We start from the raw sequence: 21,482 nt of genomic DNA on the forward strand, positions 1-21,482 counted from the left end.
TAGGGGATCTAGGGTTTGGGCTACTGACACTAAGATGCGCTGAAAACAATCGTCAAATTCCTCCAAAATTCAAGTTCTGATCAAAAAAGTTGATTTCCTAGATTTTAGGGATCTTGAGGAACTCAATGGATGAAAGATGTATGAATTTCAAATATCAAGCAAATCTGAGAAAAATTGCACAAGTTATGAAGATTTTGAGTTTTGATCCCATGGTGCCTTAGATTCATGAAGTCTGCCCTTGATTAAGTGAATGGTGCACAACCTTGGTGAAGTCTGCCCAAGTATATGGTTCTTGACATTGATGAAGTCCGCCCAAGAAGATAATCATGGTGCACAACCTTGGTGAAGTCCACCCATGTATGAAGTTCGTCCTTGATTGAGAATAAGGGGCATAAAGTTAAGAAAGTCCACCCAAGGGTGAAGGAGGTAGCATGTGGGAGAAGTGCAAAGTTTAGAGCAAGTCCACCCTCCTTGGTCTTGAAAAGAACAAAGTCCGCCATAAGTTTTGGTGCACAAGTCTGCCTTGGAAGTGTTAGGGAAGATTTTGAAGTGTACAATGCAAATGAAGTCCGCCTTAAAGCAAGATGGGAGGGGCCTAAACTCAACCAAGTCCGCCTTAATGGTGCACAAGATTGATAAATTCCGCCTTTGATTGAGTGAGAAATGCAAGAAGTTAAAGAAGTCCGCACTCCATATGCTGGTGCAACCAAGTCCGCCCAAAGGTTTAGGAAGACAGGAAACAAGTGGTGCACATTCTTCACCAAGTCCGCCCTATGGATGATACAAAAGTTCCTAAGTGTAGATAAGTCCACCCTACATCAGCATACACTTGGTGCACAACCCCAATGAAGTCTGCTTTGAAGCATAACATGAAGTCAGAAGATCAACAAAGTCCGCCCTAACATGATGTATGGTGCCTAAACTTAATGAAGTTCGCCCTACCTCAAGTGAAAAGAGAATGAAACTAATGAAGTCCGCCCAAGGGAGAAAACTTGCTAAATTTGAAACAAAAGAATATTCCAAGGTGATGTCATCAAGATTTGATTCCCAAGTTCAAACTGTGACAGATTTGGAAAGTTTTAGAAAGAGAATATTGAAGATCAAGTTCGAACTACAACTGAAAATGAATTTAGAAACTTTCATCTTGAACTGAAAATTGAAAGATCGAACTTGCCAAAGAGATGACAATTCACCAAGGTCCGATTTGGAAACTTTCTTTGAAAGATTAAAGATTGAATGTCTAAGTTCGATGAATGAAGAGCAAATTAGAAACAAATTTTGAAGATCCTTTGTGCTTCCAAATATGAAATTCGAACTCTTATACAAATACATTATTCATTCTCTCATTTTTACACATGAAGTTCGAAGTTCTAAGTATATTGAGAGCAAGTTTGAGAGTTCTTTTGCAGGTTGAAGGTTATTTTGAAGTGCTTTTTGCAGATTGAAGGTCTTTTTGAGGAAGCCTGAGTTTTCAACCTCTTATTCAGCAAGTTATATTCAGATTTTGAAAATTTCTGACCGATTGGAGGACAAAACCCACTGATTTTCTGAGTGTAGCATCTGAAAGTTGTGTTCTTGACAGCTTCTTTTCTCATTCTTCTTCTTTCTTTGAAGGTGAAAGTTCATTTTGTGGGCAGAATGTCAAGGTTTTAACATGGTTTTGTTCTGAAAAGAAAGAGTAAATTTCACAAATTAATCTTCTTCTCTTTCTTATTTTCTGCCTTTCAAAGCAAGATTGAATGGAGTTTCTTGGACTTAATGTTTTCAAAATCTGATTTTGAAGTGAAAATCAGACCTTAGATTTCCTAATTACCGTGATTTTCAATGGTAGATTCTCAGAATAATCAAGTGTGGAAAATCCCATTTTTGTGGCTAAGTTTTGTGTGGAAAACCCCATTTTTGTGGCAAAGTGTTGAAAAGAAAGTGAAAACCACAGATTACTTAGCCAACAAACTCACAAACTATGCTTAAAAGTATAGATTTTAACTTAAGTTAGTTTGATTGTTTTGCAGATTTTGGAATATCTCGTAGCCAGGATAAAGTTTTAGGTGGATAAAGATTCCCCTCCGGAATCTAAGATGAAGTCCAAGTGGAAGCTGGTCGGAGACACTAACTTGGGAAAAATCAACTTGAGGGAATTCAAGAAGCGAATGTATGGCCTGGACAACCTAATACCTACAGCAACTGCCAATAAATGATGAGAAATGGAATAGTACAAGCTGCTGGTTTCCTTCCAGCGATGCAGTGTACTGAGTTGGTGGTGGAATGCTCTAAACATTACAATCCTATAAACCGAGAGATCATAGCACCTGACGGGAGAATCTTGGCAAACATTAGTGAAGTTTCTATCAAGGAAGCTTTCCGCATCCCTGAATATCATAACCCTGTTTGCATGACCAAGGAGGAAGCAACACAGCTGTATCAAGATAATGTTGAAGAATATGAGGCCAATATCAACCATTCGTGGTTGGATAAGCCAAGGAAGGGTGCTTCTAAGTTACCCAAAGATCTTGTGAGGGCCTACACTTCAAGGAAATATTGGAGACATGATAGTTTTGTTGAACAGAGTCATGGGTAGTCCACAAGGCACGCCATTTGAGCCTTGGATGTATTACTTCATCAATGAAATAACTACCAGGGTAAAGATGATTGATTAGGCAAAGATTATAAGTAATAATCTTGATGACCAGCTGAAGAACTTGGAAGAGAACAAGACATTTTATATGAGTTCTTATTTGGTGTACTCTCTTGCTCGAACTTACAGATATAGAGGACTCACCTGTAGAGGAGAAGTGAGGAATAAGGAGAATCAGTTTGTTGTTTATGATTGTTACCCACAGTTGCACTTGGAGGAAAAACTTCACTTTAAGAGAGTCAACGATGCATTCTTGATGCACATTACCAGGACGCTCCAAGGTGGTCTTCATCAGGGGCACTCTCAGGAGTCTAAAGATTTGGTCAACAGATTCGGGCATTGGTACATCCAATACCCTAGATTTACTTATCTAAGAATTCAAGGATTCTCCGGACCTCCTTACAAGCTGCCACTAGTGTTGAAAAGGAGCTTTCTTGGTACCCATTCTTTCAATATAAGGCCAGAAGGCATTTTGACCCTTTTCACCAGATGAAAAAGGTTGATAGAGAGATGTTCGAGCATAGACCTAATCTTGAAGACTATTAGGCTAATGCAAATGATAGCTTTGAAATCAGAAGGAGATTGTGGTCCAGACTTCCCCTGAATTTGATTAGAGTATCAGAAGTATTTCGAGTAGCAGATCAGCTTGAGGATGATCCTGAATTTGAGCAGCCTCACTTTGATAAATTGAGAAATGAGCCCCTTACCTTGGTTGATTGGTCAGATTCTGAGAGGTCTGATTTGAGCGACTCATGAGACCAGTGATTGAGTATTCGAAATGGTGGGCAACAGAGAAGACAAAGGGTCTTAGATCAAAAGGTGTTGATCTCACATATGATCTCATGGGAACGAATCAATCAATGTCTTCAAACCATGGTGTTTCGTCAAGTGTTGGGTCCAGGAAAAGGAAAGAACCCACTGAAAATTCTATGAGGGGTAAAGGAAAGAAAATAGTTGGAGAAGCAAGTAGAAGGTATAAATCAGATGAAGGTAATTCGACCTTAAGTGTTGCATATGCTGCTCTAGTCAGGACTATAGCTAATGAACAGGAGATGAATACTGATATGGGAGATAATGAGGTAAGAGTTCCTTCTCCTTCAATTGAAGAGATAATGGAAGAACCGACTCAAGAGCCAAATTCTGCTAGGACTGTAGAAGTTGAAGAACTTGAGCCTTCGAGAGAATTCCTTGATGGCATTGTCATTGCGCCCAAAGAAACTGAAGACAAATTTGATGAGAGTGGCATGGAGCAATCAACCATTCCAGATTGGTTGAGAGAAAGAATAAAGGCTAAGGCTCCTGAGGAAGGTCATTCAAAAGAGAACACAGCAGCATTCCTGGCTATGGTGAATAAACCAATTGAGATAAGACCGCCCAAACCAGCTAAGTTCTCTTTAATTCAAAGAGATAGTACAGGATTCAGATCAGTACAGATAGCTGTACCCAAAGAAGGTAAAACTCAGGATAATATTGCTTCAGAAGATTATGCGATCACCACTGTGAACCTTGGAAAGAGTACCAAACTCCAGGAAGTTCAGGAGTTTGATGATACTTGCAATACATTGAAGGAAAAGTTGAACAAAGAAGTAGAGAAAAGGAAGAGATTGGAAGAAGAGAACGAGTAGTGGAAGAAGTATGTGATACACTTGGCGAAGCCACTCAATCAAGAAATACCAGTCGCTCCTCCTGCGCCTCTTCCACAAGAATACATGAGGGACCATGATGATATGAAGGCTACCTTTAGAAAAGCCAAGGAATGGACTTCTGAGTTAGAGCGTGCAGATGTTAAAATAATATTAATATCTTCTATAATGGTCATCTTCTATTTTTAACAGGCATCTTAGTTGTCGACTTATTTAGCTATTTAGCTTTTTAGTCGACTTATTTAGCTTGTTAAGTTAGCTTTTTATTATTTAGCCTTTTAAGCTATATTTAGCTTTTTAAGCTTTTTAGGTTATTTGATTTCACTTTAACAACTAGTTCTATTTATAGAACATCGTCTTGTAGCCTCTATATATACGTGTGTATATCGTTTAATGTAATTATCCGATTATTGAATCATTCATTCAATTATTTTTCATGGTATCAGAGCATGGAAATTAAAAATTCAAAAAGTTTTTGTTATTAAAATTTTTCGAAGTTTTTATTGAAGAGATTTTTTTTAAACTGTGTTTTTTTTTAAAAGAGAGCAGGGTCTTTTTCTCTTCTTGGGCGGATTTTTTTTGCAGGTTGAAAATTTTCCTAGGGTTTCTGCAATTTTCAACTAGGGTTTTGACCCTTCAGTTCAAGTCAAAATTTTATACTGGTTGCAGATTCTTGGTGGGTTTTTCGAGACCTCAACTAGGTTGTCGTCAGATTTTTTTGGCTGCATCATTTTCCGTGCCTCGATTTTTGAGTCGTCGGATCTGCATTCTGATGTCAGATTCTTGGTGGGTTTTTTGAGAGCTTTTTTGGGTTGGTCTCAGATTTTTTGGGGTGCCTCATTTTTTGTGCCTCGAATTTTGTGCCAGCGAATTTACCTTGGAAATTAAAAACAGTCCACGATTTCTACTAATTTTGTGGACGTTGGGAATTTTGATGTCTTCTGGGCGCTCTTTACGTTGTACATCCAACCTAGGGTTTATGCCCCTATTTTTTTTGCGTTATTTTTTTGGAAAAAAAAATCGTCTATATTTTTCTGTTTTTTTTTTACAAAAAAAAATCAGAGAATTCTCCTCCAAGGTTTCAGTTTTTTCAGCAGCTACTTCTATTCTGATTTTTTTTTTAAATCAAATTCTTTTGTCTCTTGCTTTCACTCGGTTGACCTCGTTCAACCTCAATTTCCATGATGGCATCTTTGACCAACATCATGTTGAAACACAGTCAGAAGTTCAGTGGCCTCAACTACAACACCTAGAAACAATGCATGATATCGATATTTGAATATCGTTGCCTTGATCAGATTGTTCTTAGCAAGGTTCCCCGTCCTACAGCAGCAAGTGAAGATCAAGACAAACATGATACGAAGAATCGAGAGGCTGTCATGCTTATCAAACTCTCAGTCACAGATGATCAACTCCCTCAGGTGCCTTCAAGTAAAACAACTAAAGAGATCTGGGATCTTTTGAAGGATCTTTATGAAACGCCCGACAAGAGCCGAGCTTTCTTTCTGAAGAATATGTTGTTTTCTATCATGATGGATGAGAAGTCTTCTATCCAAGCACATCTCACGAAGATCGAGGAGATTCGTGACTAGTTGGAAGCTATAGGCCGAACCATGGTGAAAGAGGATATGGTAGTGATCACGCTAAAAAGCCTTCCTAGATCGTATGAGCATTTCATTGATACTCTCAATATCTCATATACTAGTGTTGATCTGAAGTTTCTTGATCTCTGCAACAAGCTTCTACAGTAGGATCGATGGAAGCAATAGCTTGGAAGCAACACTAGTTCATCTACGGAACAGGCCTTCACAGCTACAGTTTTGGATAAGAACAAGGGTAAAGGTCAGTCCTTCCAACAGAAGGGGCAAGGTCAATATTCGCAGTCTTCAAAGAAGAAAAGTGTACAATGTAACTATTGTCACCAGTTTGGCCATATGAAGAAAGATTGTAGGAAATTGTTGGCATCTGTGCAATCTAGGCTGGGAGGGTCTCAAGAACAGGAGCAGGCTCTTGTTGCAAAGCATTCTGGAGAGGAGTCAGCCTTCTATGCTTTTTGATAAACAAATTTCCTGTTTGGTTGGTTTTCACATTTTTTTTCCTCAAAAATTGTTCGCAGGGTTTCGAATTTTTTCCTTAAAAATTATTATCTGTCATCCGCAAAGCTTGCATGGGATTTCTAGGTTTTTATAATTTTTTCTTCAAAAATTGTTTGCTGGTTTTTACGATTTTTCCCTCAAAAATCATCTGTAATACGCAAAGTTCACGTGGGATTTGTGATTCGCGAAGTTCTCTGGTTTTGATCTATTTTTCTCCTAAAAAATCGAGCTTTGTTGCAGTCAGTTTGGGTCGCACTTGCCAGGGCGAACATCTGCAACCGTGGTATCTTGTAGTCAATTTTGGAGTTGGTACTCTTCTGCAAAAGGGTTTGCTGATTTTTTCCTCAAAATCATGGTTTCAGACTTCAGTAATTCGTGTGTGCCAGATCTCTAATTCGATGTGAAGGCTACATTACCTTGGATGGCTTTTGGTACTCTTGGTCATTTACATTCTGCAAATCCTGGGAGGGTCTCCGTAGCAGCAGATGGTCTTTGCATTTGTGATCATAACACCTCTAGTGTCTTTTGTAGGGTATTGAGAACGATGACCATTAGGGAGGGTGTTAAAATAATATTAATATCTTCTATAATGGTCATCTTCTATTTTTAGCAGCCATCTTAGTTGTTGACTTATGTAGCTATTTAGCTTTTTAGTCAACTTATTTAGCTTGTTAAGTTAGCTTTTTATTATTTAGCCTTTTAAGCTATATTTAGCTTTTTAAGCTTTTTAAGCTTTTTAGCTTATTTGATTTCACTTTAACGACTAGTTCTATTTATAGAACATCGTCTTGTAACCTCTATATATATGTGTGTATATCGTTCAATGTAATTATCCGATTATTGAATCATTCATTCAATTATTTTTCAGCAGATACACTTGTTGAAAATTTGGTATCAGCATATGAGTCTACCTCTTCTTTGTTGGCCAAAATTCAGGATTTGTCTGAAAATTGGGAAGAAGTCGAAGAAATTCAGAATAGGGTTCTTCCACAGTTGAAGATCATCCGGGGGCTTTCTCAGCAAGAGTTAGAGGATGGAGGAGTCATTCAAGTAGGAAGTAAATATGACCTTAGCACTTGGTATTTTACTTTGATAACCAGAGTTGAAACCTTGAAGAAATCTGAAGCCAAGTGTTTGGAAGTCGAAAAAATTGTTAAAGATATTCAAGATAAGGTATTTCATGTGGCAGCAGAAATTTGGCAGCGAGAGGTGGTGCGAGAAAAGCATCTGTGTGCTGAAAATCTGAGAGCTAGAATCCAATCAAACTTTTTTATGGTTTCAAGAACGATTCTCAAAGGAGATTTCTCTAGAATTTCGAGTTTTCTCCTCATTGATGGGAATTTCTTTGCACAAGCAATTGACTAGGAATGCATACTTGCCACCTATACTGATGATGTGGACATGGTCGACTTCCAAATTAGCAACTTGCCAAGTGTCACCATGGAGGAGGTGCAACTTCTTGTGTTCAGATACATCGAATCTATAGAAAAGGAAACTGGACACTCACCTCAGTGAGAATAGCAGTTGCACCACTTGTCTCCTTCCTATTCATTTTAACTGTTAGAGTTTGGGGAAACCCTAATTAGGGTTTTGAACTTTTAATCTGAGCCCTTGATCATTGTTCGATCTCGGTCATTCATAATTTCTAGACTGCTATATAAGGTTGCCTCCTCTTATTTGGAGAATGTGAGGTTTTGAAATATTGTTGCATGAAGGTCATTTTTCAAATAATATATTGCATGTGTGCTTTCTCTTAAGGCTTTGTAATCCCTATTGTTTGAGTGATTAAGCAAGGTTTTCAATTTCTTTAACACATTAGTTAGAATTTATTTTACGTTGTTAGATGAATGAAAGATCTGATAAGTATTGGTTTATGGTGTATCTCTGCTCATACTTTTGGTGAATGGATGATTTTCATTCACTGTGCAAAGTTAGTCTGAGCTTTCCATTTTGTGTATGCTTAAACTTCCGATCAAAACACATCCCTTGAAGATTGCATCCACTTTCTATAGTTGTCATAAGTGAGGCGAATCAAAGTGTGGTTTATTGAGTTCACCGAATCAATACCGTCTCTGGAATTCATGGGATTAAAATAGACTTCTTAACCCTTATTGTCTTTCTTAAACCCTGAAAATCCCAAAAAGAAAGAAAGAGAGAGAGCTTTAATTGACAAACCCATCTAAGTCCCAAAGTTGTTGACAATTCGTTCAAGCGTAAGTCCCTTTGTGTATTACTAGCAAATCACAATGCCCATTGAGCTTATCCACACGTCAAGACCTGACAAAAGAAACCTTGGAATTGCCATATGATCTTCTAGCAATCTTAGCATAAGAGGTGATTTTTCAAGAGAGGGTAAATTATCTTTGGGTACTTTATTCTAAATGTTTGGTAGATGATAAAACAGACACCAACAGGACCAAAGGCTCAATTCAGAATTTTTAGTTTTTTTCAACAATTCTTGTTGAGCCCCCCATCCATTGTTGTTGCTGCTAATCTTTCTTTCTCGCTGTTATTCTCCTGCTGCATTGTGTTGTTTTTTGACAGAAAGTTCGTAATGATTGCTTTTCCATTTTGCACCCACGCCCTTTTGCCTTCTGCTCTAGCTGATCTATATTGGCCAATTCCTCTCTTCTTGCTTCCTCTTGCAAAGAAAATTGATTTTCATCTAAAAAGAAATAGGATCACTTCAAAAGTCTTTTTTGGCTTAGAAGCTGGTGCTTGTCTTCTAAACTCTTCAAGGTAATTTTGATAGGCCTAAAATTCTCCTCCCTTAACTTTCCTACCCTTTTTCTTGATAAATTTGACCCCCTCCATTGCAGCTTGTCTCTTAAAAAATCACTTGTAAGATTGTATGTACTCTCGTTCATGCCATAATCTCTTACCCCCCCCAATGATTATGTTTTTTAACCTTTCCTTCCTTTCTATGTTCTCTCTTGCTTGCACTTTTCTATCTTTAGCCGTTACCCTTGCTACCCCACCGGTTGGGCTTTTAACTACTCGAGGCCAAGAATTGAAGCCTTTTGAGTTGTTTTCCCTATCATTTTCTTCGTTCTCAAGAATTTGAGCACTTGCTTGCTGCAAGGACTAAGTACCATCATTTTCCATTTTTGAGCCTACCACATTTGAGTTTGCTTTTATTGTTTGCTCTAAGGATTGCCATGCTTGCTTCATGGCATGCCATTCAAGCTGCCCTGCTTTTATAACCTTCAGTAATGCTGCCATCTGTTCTTTTAGCGCCCTATTTTCTTACACTAAATCTTGGCTAGCTGCCATGTTCCCATTGATCTTGCATTCTGTTTTTTGATCCTTTATTTCTAAATGTCTAGCCTGCTTTTAACATTTAACGGTTCTCTCACATATAAATATGCAGACCAAGTAAGAGGAGTTGAGATGGGGCTGTAAATGCCACCTTCTTCTTCAAGGTCTTTACCATCTTGCCCATCTATTTTTTATACCACATTCTTGACTTTCTAAGCTTTTGTTCTCTGTGTGCTAGCTGTGATCTTCCCTTTTTTTATATGTTTTATTTTTTAATGTTCCAGCTTCAACCGAGATATTCTATGCTTTAGAATACCCCTATACTGAATTTGCCTTTACCCATACCCATTTTCCAGTTTTGTCTGAAAGAACAATTTTCATTTGCCCAAAATGATTTGTTTCCCCAACTCCAACCAATTCATTTTCAATGTTCAAACATGATTGTGCATGCTATTCATTTAAGGGACCAAAAAAAAAGATGTGCACCATTGATCTTATGTTTACCACAGACAGACCCACTTGCCTGCTTAAAAGGAGCTCCACCTTTGTTTATCCCCACAAAACACTGAGGTCCCCACTGATCCCCCGTGTCTGCATATGAGCTGTGCCTGCAACAACTCCCCACACAACAAAGGGGCCCACAAAACACTGGAGTATGCTCTGTCGCGAATATTGCCTGCCGCCCACAAAACACTGGAGTATGCTCTGTCGCGAATATTGCCTGCCGCCCACAAAACACTGTAGTATGCTCTGTTGCGAATATTGCCTGCCGCCCACAAAACACTGGAGTATGCTCTGTTGTGAATGTTGCCTGCCGCCCACAAAACCTCAGCTTCCCCCATTCAACAAATGCATTTGTAACAGATTTGGGATTAAAAAAATGGATAAGGGATCTGTCGATTAAAAGTGTGAGGTGGTCTCTGTAAATGAATATGTCGCTATAAAAGTGGGACTAGAAATTTCATACAGATAAATGAATATGAAACACTGACAAACCTGTATGTACATATATTTTCTTGCACATCACAAAAAACAAAGGAAGCTAATGATACTTTTATCAGTCCTTAGTGCTTGATTTAAGCAAAAAAATTCGACTAGAAGTTGCACCATCCATCTATTACAAGAATTCGAATTGCAATCAAAAGCTCTGCTGTTGAAAATATGCCTTAACAATATTCTACCATATCCATGGGTTGTATTGTATTGATGTATTAGTGAAAAACAGATACCCATGCCCTTTCCCCTTTTGTTTTGGGCTCACCATTACCAGTCAACAAGTGGCATATTCTTTTGTAAAATTCAGGTCATGACCTTATCCTGTCCTGTCCCCATCATCACTCATCCATACAAACTACTCTTGATCCCTAGATCTCCCATTTGCCACCCTGGATCAGATTCATGGGTGCAGAATTGACCTAGGTCACTCCCGTGGTCACAGATCTGAACCTCAAACTTTTAAAAATTCAAATGAAAACGTAGGCCTTGTAAACTCAGGCCTTGCTGATCTTTTCTCTAGTCGTTGTGAGCTGACCTTTTCACTAGCTGCTCTGAGCTAACCTAGAGCAGCTTGAGTTAATTTGTGTGCTATATTGTTGTATTTAAGAACATTTGTTATTCCATTTGAAATCATCACATGCCTAAACCATTTGCACATCATCACAGCAGCATCATTAAAGATTTTAATTGCATTATCAAAGCATACAACATACTAGGCATATTGCACACTTGTTCATGGTCTTTGATCTTGGTTCATTGCAATTGAATCAGTCCAACTAGTGGCTTGATGAGAGAGAACATGACCCTCGCTTAGCAAGTTCCCAAACAATGGTTGTAAACACCCCCCAACTTAAGAAACAAATACAATGAGCTAAGATCAATTTGCTACAGTCATCCATTCTGCTAGTTCACTTCCACAGGTCCATGTTCAATTCTGCAAGCCAGATCAGTTCCACAAGCATGAAGAGAAGCTCCATAGGCACAAATTTTAACCACAGTGAACAGCATTATATATTTTACATGGTGTTCATCTGACAAAGCCCTAAAATTCCAGCATGTTTGCAAATCAATTCTGGGCATTTTCAGCAACATATTCCACCATCAGAAATCTAGCTATTTAATTCATTTAATTATATTTTGTAATTAATTCTAGATTCATTATTCCACTCCCAACCATAAATTCTAGAGTTTTATTATTGATTTATTCCTGCTCTAGGTAAATTGTAGTGAAAGCATTTAATTCATTACAATTAGAAGCTTTGGCAAAACTTTTTAGGATAAGTGCCCCTTGGTAGAAAATGTTGAACAATAGCTAAGTCAAACTAGAAGATGCGTGCCCAATGTTAAGAGCCTAGAAACTTGTCAAGTCCTTTACATTACCTATATTCGTGATATGTGATCGGGTTATGTGTAGCTTGTAAATGTAACTTGCACATGTAAATGTGGTTTGCATATGTAACATGCACTTAAAATTATATTGGGTTAGTGCCTTAATGGGGCGACCTACCACCTATAAGTTGTTTAGACTCAAGAGGTGCATAATTTAAGCCAAGTCCTCTAACCTTATAATCCATCGTAACCACTTTGCTTGATTCATTTTGGTATCATTTGTATTATATTGAGATTCTTCTTTTGGTGTCTTTGGTCCCCACTACTTATTAGTGTTCCCTATTATGCTCATGGAGTTTCTTAATTTTTCAACTATGGACCCGCATTTCTAAATCTCAGACAGTATCAGACATTATGGAATTGAACTCCTTAGGTCTGTGATCCTTTGTTGTTGTGTGGGCGCACAAGAAATGGGCAATATCTCACCAAAGTGTTGGATCAATCTTCTGAAGAAGAAGAGATCCACCATAATTTGTGGAAGAAAGTGCATATTCTAATCTCGGTTACAAGTTCCCTGCAGTGTTTGGAAGCAAAAGAAACTTGTCTGAAGAGGACTGGGTTTGTGAGGCTCTCCCAGTGCAAGATTTTGTCTAGTATAGGTGAGTTACGGTTTCTGAAATAAACCACCTTCAAGTACAGCAGAATTCAGATCTAATTGTCTAGAGAGATTCCTTACAGAAATCATCACGGCTTCATTCTTGTAGCAGAGAAATTCATCTATTTTGGCCTTCAAAACTGCCATGGGAAAGTTTTCAAAGTCTAATATTCTTAGAGCTAGCAAGAAACAGGTCACATGGTGATCAAGCATTACAGATTGGAATGCAAACATTGGTCAGTGGGCAACTGAGGGCGAGGACTATGACTAGTTCTAGGATAACTAACAGAGTAAAATTAAAAGTACAATGAACCCTAGGTGGGTTCAGCATGTCATGTAGGGATTAAAAAAAATGAAGCAGCAGGTCACATGAAAATCAAGGGTTGGAGATCAGAATGCAAGCACTATTCATGTAGGCAACCAAGAGCACTGGAATACCATCAGCATTTATAGAAACTGCAATGAATCCTAGATGGATTGAGCACATGGGTGCAGCTCACTTGACAAGCTTCCCAATATAAAGGCACCAAGGGAATAAATCTTTGCTAGCCTTCTTCTTGGATATTTTGTTGGCAATTGTAACGTGGCAATGGCATGGCAGTGTTCAACCAAGGCTGGAAATTTGAAAAAGTCCACAAATTCCCAAAATTACAGGTTTGAGTGGCAAACATGCATCTGAATGTCATTGGGCCAATGTTTTGCCTATTTATGTGAATCTATCCAGTCAATGAATCAAAACAGTCCAAGTGACACTCCTAAGCAGAGAAGAGCAATCAGCAAGTAGCAGGATGCACAGTCAGCACATTTAAGAATTGTAAGTGGTCTGATTCCCGCCATTTTCAAATTTTAAATTTTTAAAGTTTAAGTTTTGGAGTGGATAAATTTGTAGCAGAATATTTGTTTTCTGGAGGCCATAATTTGCCATAGGATCTCCATTTGAGCCCTTTTCCAATGTTATGGCCTTTGAAAAATTTAGTACCACTTACAAATTTCCCACATAAGAATTCAAACTTAAAACACAAAACTTCATAACTTTGTCCCTTTTCTCAAACTGTTGGAAATCCATTTCAGAACTCTTTGCAAAGGTATTATTTTGATCAGCATTTGCAAGCTTCTTCAGTGATCTTCGTTCCAGTAATAATGAAGATAATTCCAAGGGTGAAGACAATTCCAAGGGTGCCTATATTGATGGTACATAATCATCAGTCACGAGAATTTCTCCACTCAAATTACTTTGAAAACCATCTGACTGGCAAATTGTGTGAGACGAAAAAATTCCCTTCTAAAAAGGAGAAGGATGCTTGCCAAAATTAGAGGGATGAAGCTACTGGGATTTTTCTACCCATACTGCACTTATCAACGATTTATACTTGAAGGAGTCAAGAACTCCTATGGTGCTGACTCTACAAAAGACTTGTTCAAGTGGATCAATGAATCAAGGATTTAGACATTGAATTGCAAGCTTGCTGCTCTTGACCCATTGGTCTTTGATGTGATGCAATACCTAGTTCATATGAAGCATATTTTGTTTGAATTGGAGTGCAATAAAAAGTACAATAAGGAGAATGAGATCATTGGGAGCATCCTTGAGAGCTTGAGGCTGCCTTATGACGCATTTCTCTCCGCATTCTTCTCTACCAAAGCCATCATGAGGGACAAAGGCAAGACAATGTCTTTTTCATGACAGCGGGCCCATTTGAGCAAAAGAAAGGCAGAGCAAACCTTCAAAGTGAGTGAAGATAGGCAAATGCATCCAAGGGAAGACCAAGGAAGAAGTGGCAATAAAAATAAGACAGGCTCTCAAAATGGTGGTCACAAGGGTAAGAAGAAGCGCAAAGAATGTACCTATTTTGTCAAGGGATTCCCATGATAAGATGATGGGAGATCTTAGGCAGGAGATCAAGGGACTGAAGGAGCATTAGGGCAAGCACAATGAAAAGGGTAAGAGTAATGTTTATGTAGACCATACTTCTCATGCACAAACATCCACATGTGAGTTTATTTTGAATTCTAGTTACACTAATCACATTGCCAAAGATAGAAATTTGTTCTCAAAACTTGGCGAAGAAGATTTTGAAAAGGTGTTTGTATAGGATGATTTGGCTCTTCCTATTTTTGTTGGTGGTGACATTGTGCTAAGGGATTGTACCATGAAGGATGTTTACCATGTACCTGATTTCAATGGGATCTGCTTGTCTTATCAAATGATTTATCAAGAAAAAAAGGTTGAGGTTTGTCTTAATGATCCATTGTGAAGATTATAAGCTACAAATTTTGGTGATTAGCAGTGGCAATCTTGATGAGAAAGCTAAAGCTTACAAGTTAACAAATTTCAGCAATGTTCTCAAGAATACGTTTGAATGCATTGCCGGCTAAGCTAGGTAATGCAAGACATCTACTTTGCAGGATGAAAAGCTCAGACACGTGAAGTTTAGAATGCATGCAATAGATGGACTATAAGAATTTGGTCCATAAATTGCCTTCTATTTCTCCATCCAAGTACACATGAATAATGTGTTCTCAACATATATCATTGTTGACATTTTGAGAAAGGTAAGGCATAGCATGGCGTGCTAAGGAGCATCTTGAGATTGTATGTTCCGGTCTATGCAGTTTAAACTTTAAGCCATCCATCTCTTATAGAATACACATTAACCTTTATAGACAAATTCTCTAAATATATTTGTATTTATTGCGTGAAACCTAAGCATTCAACTTTAAAAAATCATTAAGTGGAAAGCCATGATGGAAAATCAATCTAAGAATATGTTCATGTACTTGAAACCATATCATGGAGGGTTAATTATGCTTTGGAAGAGTAGTGTTCCAGCCATGGTATTATGTGGGCACCACAGGATTATCTACACTCCCCAATGGAATAGCAATGCAGAAAAGAAGAATAGGACTCTGGTTGAGATGGCATGTTGTATGCTACACAACAAAGGAAAAAAATATAGATTTTGAAGCATTGTAGTTAGTTTTGTAACTCACATTCTTAACAATATTCATAAAAACCTGTTCATAATGTAACAACATATGAAAATTAGTGTTGTAAGAAACCTATTGATGGTGACTAAAAAGTGTTTGGTAGTGTTGTTTGGGCACACATTTGGGATGAGAAGAGAAGAATTCTTGATTCTAAGAGCTATAGTAGCACAATGATTGGCTTTGGCTATTCGAGGAGTCTTAAGCCTCTCAATTATGGGATCCTCATAACCTCATCATCATATGAAAAGAAGTCATCTTTAATGAGGTGGCTTCATTTGAGAATGTACCCAATGTATACTCCTCTTTGGATTGTTGATGCATATATGGATAAGATTCCTAGCTCCGGTAAGGAGGGTTCTTTAGTTATGTGTATTAAACAGCTTTAAGAGGTCATAGGGATGTTTTAGGTGATTCTTTATCATTAGAGGCACAGTTCTAAAATTTGAAGTCAGAAAACATGCCAGCCCAAGATTTTGACTCCAACTTGGGACTCAGCCAATATTTTGACATTCAAATCCACATCAAAGAAAAATTAAAAAAAAAGGAATTCTAAGAAATACAGGAAAAGCATTTGGTGAAAAAAAAATCTGCTTGCTGGCTAGTTTCTACGGAGTATTGCCAAAAATTCAGCATAACTCAAAGAGTACTTGCCTGCTAAGTTTCTGTTGAGTAACTCCTGAGAACTTATGGTTCAAAATTACACGTCAAGTTTTAAAACTATGACTAAAAGCTTCAAGGGAAGAGATTTGGATGCTAGCCGCTCGATACAAAATGAGGATAGTCGCATCTGGAGGGAAATCCTACACATGAGAATCCTACTTCTGGATTAGACATACCAAGTGGACCACTGTTACCCTGGAAGAAGTGAAGGAAAATAGGTGGGATGTGCATTCATTATCATGGATTTGGAGGGGAAACAATGGCCCACACATGACTACAGTTTTAGAAACCAAAAATGACGATAAGTGGAAAAACAATGCAAAAGATGCTCAATTTCAGAATTGTGAGGACAAACTATCAATTTGCCAAATCGCAATAGCTGCCCAGGCTGTCAAAAAGTCGTAAGAGAGGTTGTCACAGCATTAAAAAGCCTAATTAACAGTAAATCCAAGACCTCAGTTGCTTCTCTAAGCTACGAGCCAGTTCAAACGTTCAGCAGATTCGGATTCTCATAATGACAAAGTTCTCAGTAGAAATGAGAGATTATCAAACAAGGAAATAAAGTTCATAGTTTTCCTTGTGATATTTTGTATCAATCTTGTGGAACCAGAAATTGCTTTGTCATCAGAATAATCCTTCACCCATGAGTGAAGAACACTGTACTGAGAGTTTAGAGTATTAGACACTGTGGGCAACATATATTGAGTGTATTGTTTGCTAAAGAAGCATGCCATGCATAGCTGAAGATGAATAAAATTTTACATTTTCATCAATTGTCTTCTTACAGGTATTTATAATACGATTCATTTTACAGAATATGTTATACCAGATTTAGTAGATAGGCAAGCTCAATGCTGGCGTGTAGTTACAAGAATGGTCATACACAAGACGAATACAAGAAGCTGATTTAGACATGGCAAAAGGCTTGTATAAACCAAATGAAATCTTTGACTTGCAATTGAGGCCTTTTTACCTCTGATTTTCGGACAGTCAAGTCTCATGCTCAGAGTGAAGAGTCTCCGAGAATTGATCCTTTCTCGGCTTATTTCAGATTTTGGGAGCATTATAATAGACTTTGAAAAGCGAATAAAATAACATGATATCCAAGCCTGTTAACTGATTTTAAAAGCAAAAGTGATGTGGCTCTACCTTTCAGCTGGCAAAAGGGACCAATCACACCAAAGCCAGATTTCCAACTTGCTATAATACTGGGGCAGTTATACATTGGTGAGAGTATATTTTTTGGGCTGAAGAACTAAGCTAGCTACAATAGTGAGAATTCCCAACTTGTATCAATGAAAAATTGTGTTTTTATCATCAGTCTGAGGCAGTTGAGATTTAGGGCTTAATTTTGTTTGCGTAGAAGCAATAAGGTAGCCATATTGATGCTTTGAGTAACTCGTACGTTTTAAGGCAAAATTAAAATCTTTTGGAAAAAACTGTGTAGAATTTTTTATCATTGTGGATCATACTATATTATCCATTGCCTATTATGGAATCAAAGACAACCGAAACATAAAATAGGCCAACAAAATGATTCCAACAAGTCCAGTAATCACAAACTAACCAGGGGGTCCCCGCCTTTAAGCCTGACAACAGTTGCTCCAGCCTGGGCGAAACTAAGCAGGAGTTGATGAATCTCATCCTACGGGAGCAAAGAAAACAATCATTTATAAGCCCCCGGTTTCCAAAACCCAATTTCCGAAGGACCTGTTCCAAAATATGATTATAAAATGGATGTTTGAAAATTGAGGAATAGACCTACAAACCTGAGTCCGACTATGGTAACCAGCAGTCTTTCCAACATATAGCAATGTGGCTCCAGAGTGGACCATGTCCAATATGTCTGTGGAGACAAGGCGGTCATAGAGAACAAGATCAGCCGTCTGCATGACTCTTAATGCTTTTAATGTCACCAGCTCGGGGTCTCCAGGCCCTGTTCCCACCAGATAAACATTTCCCAGGCCTCCCTCTCCTCTTCTCTCTCTTCCCTCTTCATTGCTACTGCCCTGTTTTTCTCTAAGTAGCTGTAGCATTTGATGCAGGTGAGGCAGCTTCAAGGTAATGTCGTGTTCGTGTTCATGCTCTTCACTGGTAGGGGGTGAAGGCAAGCCCTGAGCAAATGTAAATGGGGAGAATTTGTGCGGTCTTTCTGTTTCTGTCAAGTGGATAGGCGAGATTCTTGCATCTGCTTTAACATTGAAATGGGATTTTATTCTTTGGATATGCAATTGGGTGCGTGGGATCTTATAGGTTGTGAGATAGTGCGTGGGCATAAAAGATGAGCATGCATGTTCATGCACAGTTACACGGGGGAGAGCAGCCATAGTTTGTGCAATGGTCGGCACTAGTGGCCTAGATTTCACCTTCCACAGGTTCTAATCGTACTCGACAAATTCAGCATACCAAAAATCAACAAGCTGAATAACAAAACCGTGTTGCCTTGTTCAATATATATAGCCCATCTCTGCACATATAAACCTCTTTAGTTGGTTAATGAGTTGGGAGGATGCAATCACAGCTCTTATAAAAACATGTAAAGGGCAAACTTCGTGACTGCTGGAGAAATAGAGATACAATTCAATAAAGCTTCTTCCTTGCACAATAGTCGGCGACTGGCTTTTGGAAATACCAAGAGACATAAATTGATAAAGCTCCTTCCTTGCGCAATGGTGTGTAAACGACTGTTGGAAGTAGGAAGAGCCAGTCCAATAAAGTTCATCCCTGGTTGGCCGTTGATTATTTAACATCATATGGAACATATTTGAGGTCAAATTTGAAGGATTTGTTTATTGATTTCTATTTATAAGTCCGGGTGCACTGAACCGTTCAGATTCACTACAGAGCGAACAATTTTATTTTATTCAATTACTTAATAGTGGGAGGTCTGGTATATGGAAAGAGCATAAAGATAAATTAAACAATTTTATTTTATTCAATTACTTAATAGTGGGAGGTTTGATATATGGAAAAGAGCATAAAGATAAATTAAACAATTTTATTTTATTCAATTACTTAATAGTGGGAGGTTTGATATATGGAAAAGAGCATAAAGATAAATCAAAGATGTTTGTTTGGTTTTATAGATTGTTTAGTCTAGTGGATGTAGAACATAAAGATAAATTAAAGATGTTTTTTTCTGGTTTTATAGATTGTTTTTTTGGTTCTATAGATTGTTTAGTCTTTAGTTCATTAAGGTTAGAATTGTAATGTCTTTCTAAGGAACCTTTCTCTAGACTGTTATTTTTAATAGTTGTAATGATGAAATTTGTATATTTATATTACTTTTTATTGATTTTGAGAGATGATTTAATTTACATATTTTAAATGATATAATTTTATGTGAAACTTAAGTTTATTTTCTTGAATTTTATATGTATAGGTGTGTTTTTCTATACATTTATTTATAATTCTATTTATCAATACATTTTTCATTTATGATAATATGTATAACTTCACACATATCTAGATGTTCATCTTTTATATAGTTGTGATTATTCACCTTCCTAAGGTCATTTATGTGGTTGACAAACTAATTTGTAGTTGTGGACTTGATCCCTAAAATTATAATTCAAATTCTAGTTTGGTCAACTCTTGCCTATTCTACGAGTTGTTGCGAGTCAACTAAACACATTTTGATGCAATTTGATGCTACGTGATTGTATTTTAAAGGCATTTAATTACATTTGTTTATCATCCTTTTACATCAAATCATTTTATCTCATATTAGAAGCATTCATGAAGTATTTAATAGAGAAACACTTCAACTTGGTCCATTAAGATGAATAACAAATTTGCATACATTGTTCTAGGGTGCTTACTTGTTATTTGTCAATCTTTTACACACATTCTTAGAGGTTGACCTTGGTGAACATGTCCTCTTATGATATAATGTTACTCCTCTAAAGTTATTTTTAAATATTATTAGTTTCAAATAGCAAAAAGAGGAAAATAATCAAATACAAATCAAGTGGGCCACAAGATAAAGGTATACACTAAGAAGATCATATTTGTAAACAACCATGCATGATCCAAAGCTTCTTATGAAAAAAAAAAGTTCAATGTCTTTTACCTACAACATGTATCTATGAGAGTATAACACCACTTGCCATATAACCATCAAAAAACATAGTTAGAAATACAACATATGTTATTCTTTTTTATGGAATATATACAAACAAAGACAAGATTCAAGAATAAAATCACTAGTGACATTCTTCCTTTACTCAAATAAACCTACAACCAAAGTCAACCAATCACTACATAAAACCATGTAGTGATATTTTCACCCAATCTTCCTCCTACAATTACATACCCATAAGAATAATACCACTCATACAAATATTAATATTTCATCCATGTTATTCCACTTTGGTAGCATCATGTTGCGAATGAAGATCATCATTAAAACAACACCACTTACTGCATAAAAATAATAAAATAAGATTTTTACCCATGTTAGTGTTGGATATTGCTAAGAAGTTTGTTGGAATGATGTGTTGTCATTGATGTCAACATATTCTTTTGTGTATTTTAGTGTTGCAGTCAGATTAAATGAGTTGGTTTGGCCAGTGTGTTGTGATTTAATGGGTTTTGAGATATGCATGTTTTGTTGATTTAGCAGAAGTTTCAATTGTCCGCATGCTGATTTGATCGAGTTATGAGGTCCAGTATTATGGTTGATATTTAGTTGTTCGTGTTATTCGGTATTCTCGTTTGTACTCCACATTGCTCCGGAATAGCATTATCTTGGTTTGTAGATTTGGCAGAGTATTAAGGACATTCATATGTGTCATCAATTCAGATGGTTTGTGATTTGGAAGTCCGCAAGTGAATTCTTCAGTTTGACAGTCAATTCAGCATGTGCTCTTGAGGTTCGATATATTGATGATGGAGATTCTAGTAAGTGATGATGTTGTGGTTGTTTCTGGTGTGATTCGCAATGCTTATGGATGTTTCTAGATCGGGTTCTATTCGTGTTGATGGTCTGCATTGATCGTTGTGTGCATTATTGATTATTTTCTTGATTTGGTGGTATTCTTTGTGTTATGCGATATTCTTGGTGATTGTAGCGTGTTGCGGATGTTCAAGGCGTAATTCTTGGCGAGGTTTCTTGGTTGCGGTATTGATTTGGGTCCAAATTATGTCTTAGTCAACATTGTTTTGGTCCACATGTATTGTTGTAGCATGTGAAGTTATTATTTTGCAATTTATGTTGAGGG

The 21,482-nt window shown here is 37.4% G+C and overlaps 1 protein-coding gene across 2 annotated transcripts in view; it reads right to left on the bottom strand.

Moving 5' to 3' along the window:
- Nucleotides 1–19,031, bottom strand: part of LOC131034981 (S-adenosyl-L-methionine-dependent uroporphyrinogen III methyltransferase, chloroplastic) — a 42,898-nt gene extending 23,867 nt beyond the window's left edge. The window contains exons 1-2 of one of the 2 annotated variants that reach the window (XM_057966610.2): nt 18,030–19,031; nt 17,828–17,905 (exon numbers count right to left, since the gene is read on the bottom strand). In XM_057966610.2, coding sequence (XP_057822593.2) covers nt 17,828–17,905; nt 18,030–18,587 — 636 coding nt within the window. In that variant the 5' untranslated portion in view covers nt 18,588–19,031. The remainder of the gene's footprint in view (nt 1–17,827; nt 17,906–18,029) is intronic. The other variant, XM_057966606.2, reaches the window with a different exon arrangement.
- Between the last annotated feature and the right edge of the window lie 2,451 nt (nt 19,032–21,482).

This window comes from Cryptomeria japonica, chromosome 5 (assembly GCF_030272615.1).
Source record: "Cryptomeria japonica chromosome 5, Sugi_1.0, whole genome shotgun sequence".
NCBI classification, from domain to species: Eukaryota; Viridiplantae; Streptophyta; class Pinopsida; order Cupressales; family Cupressaceae; genus Cryptomeria; species Cryptomeria japonica.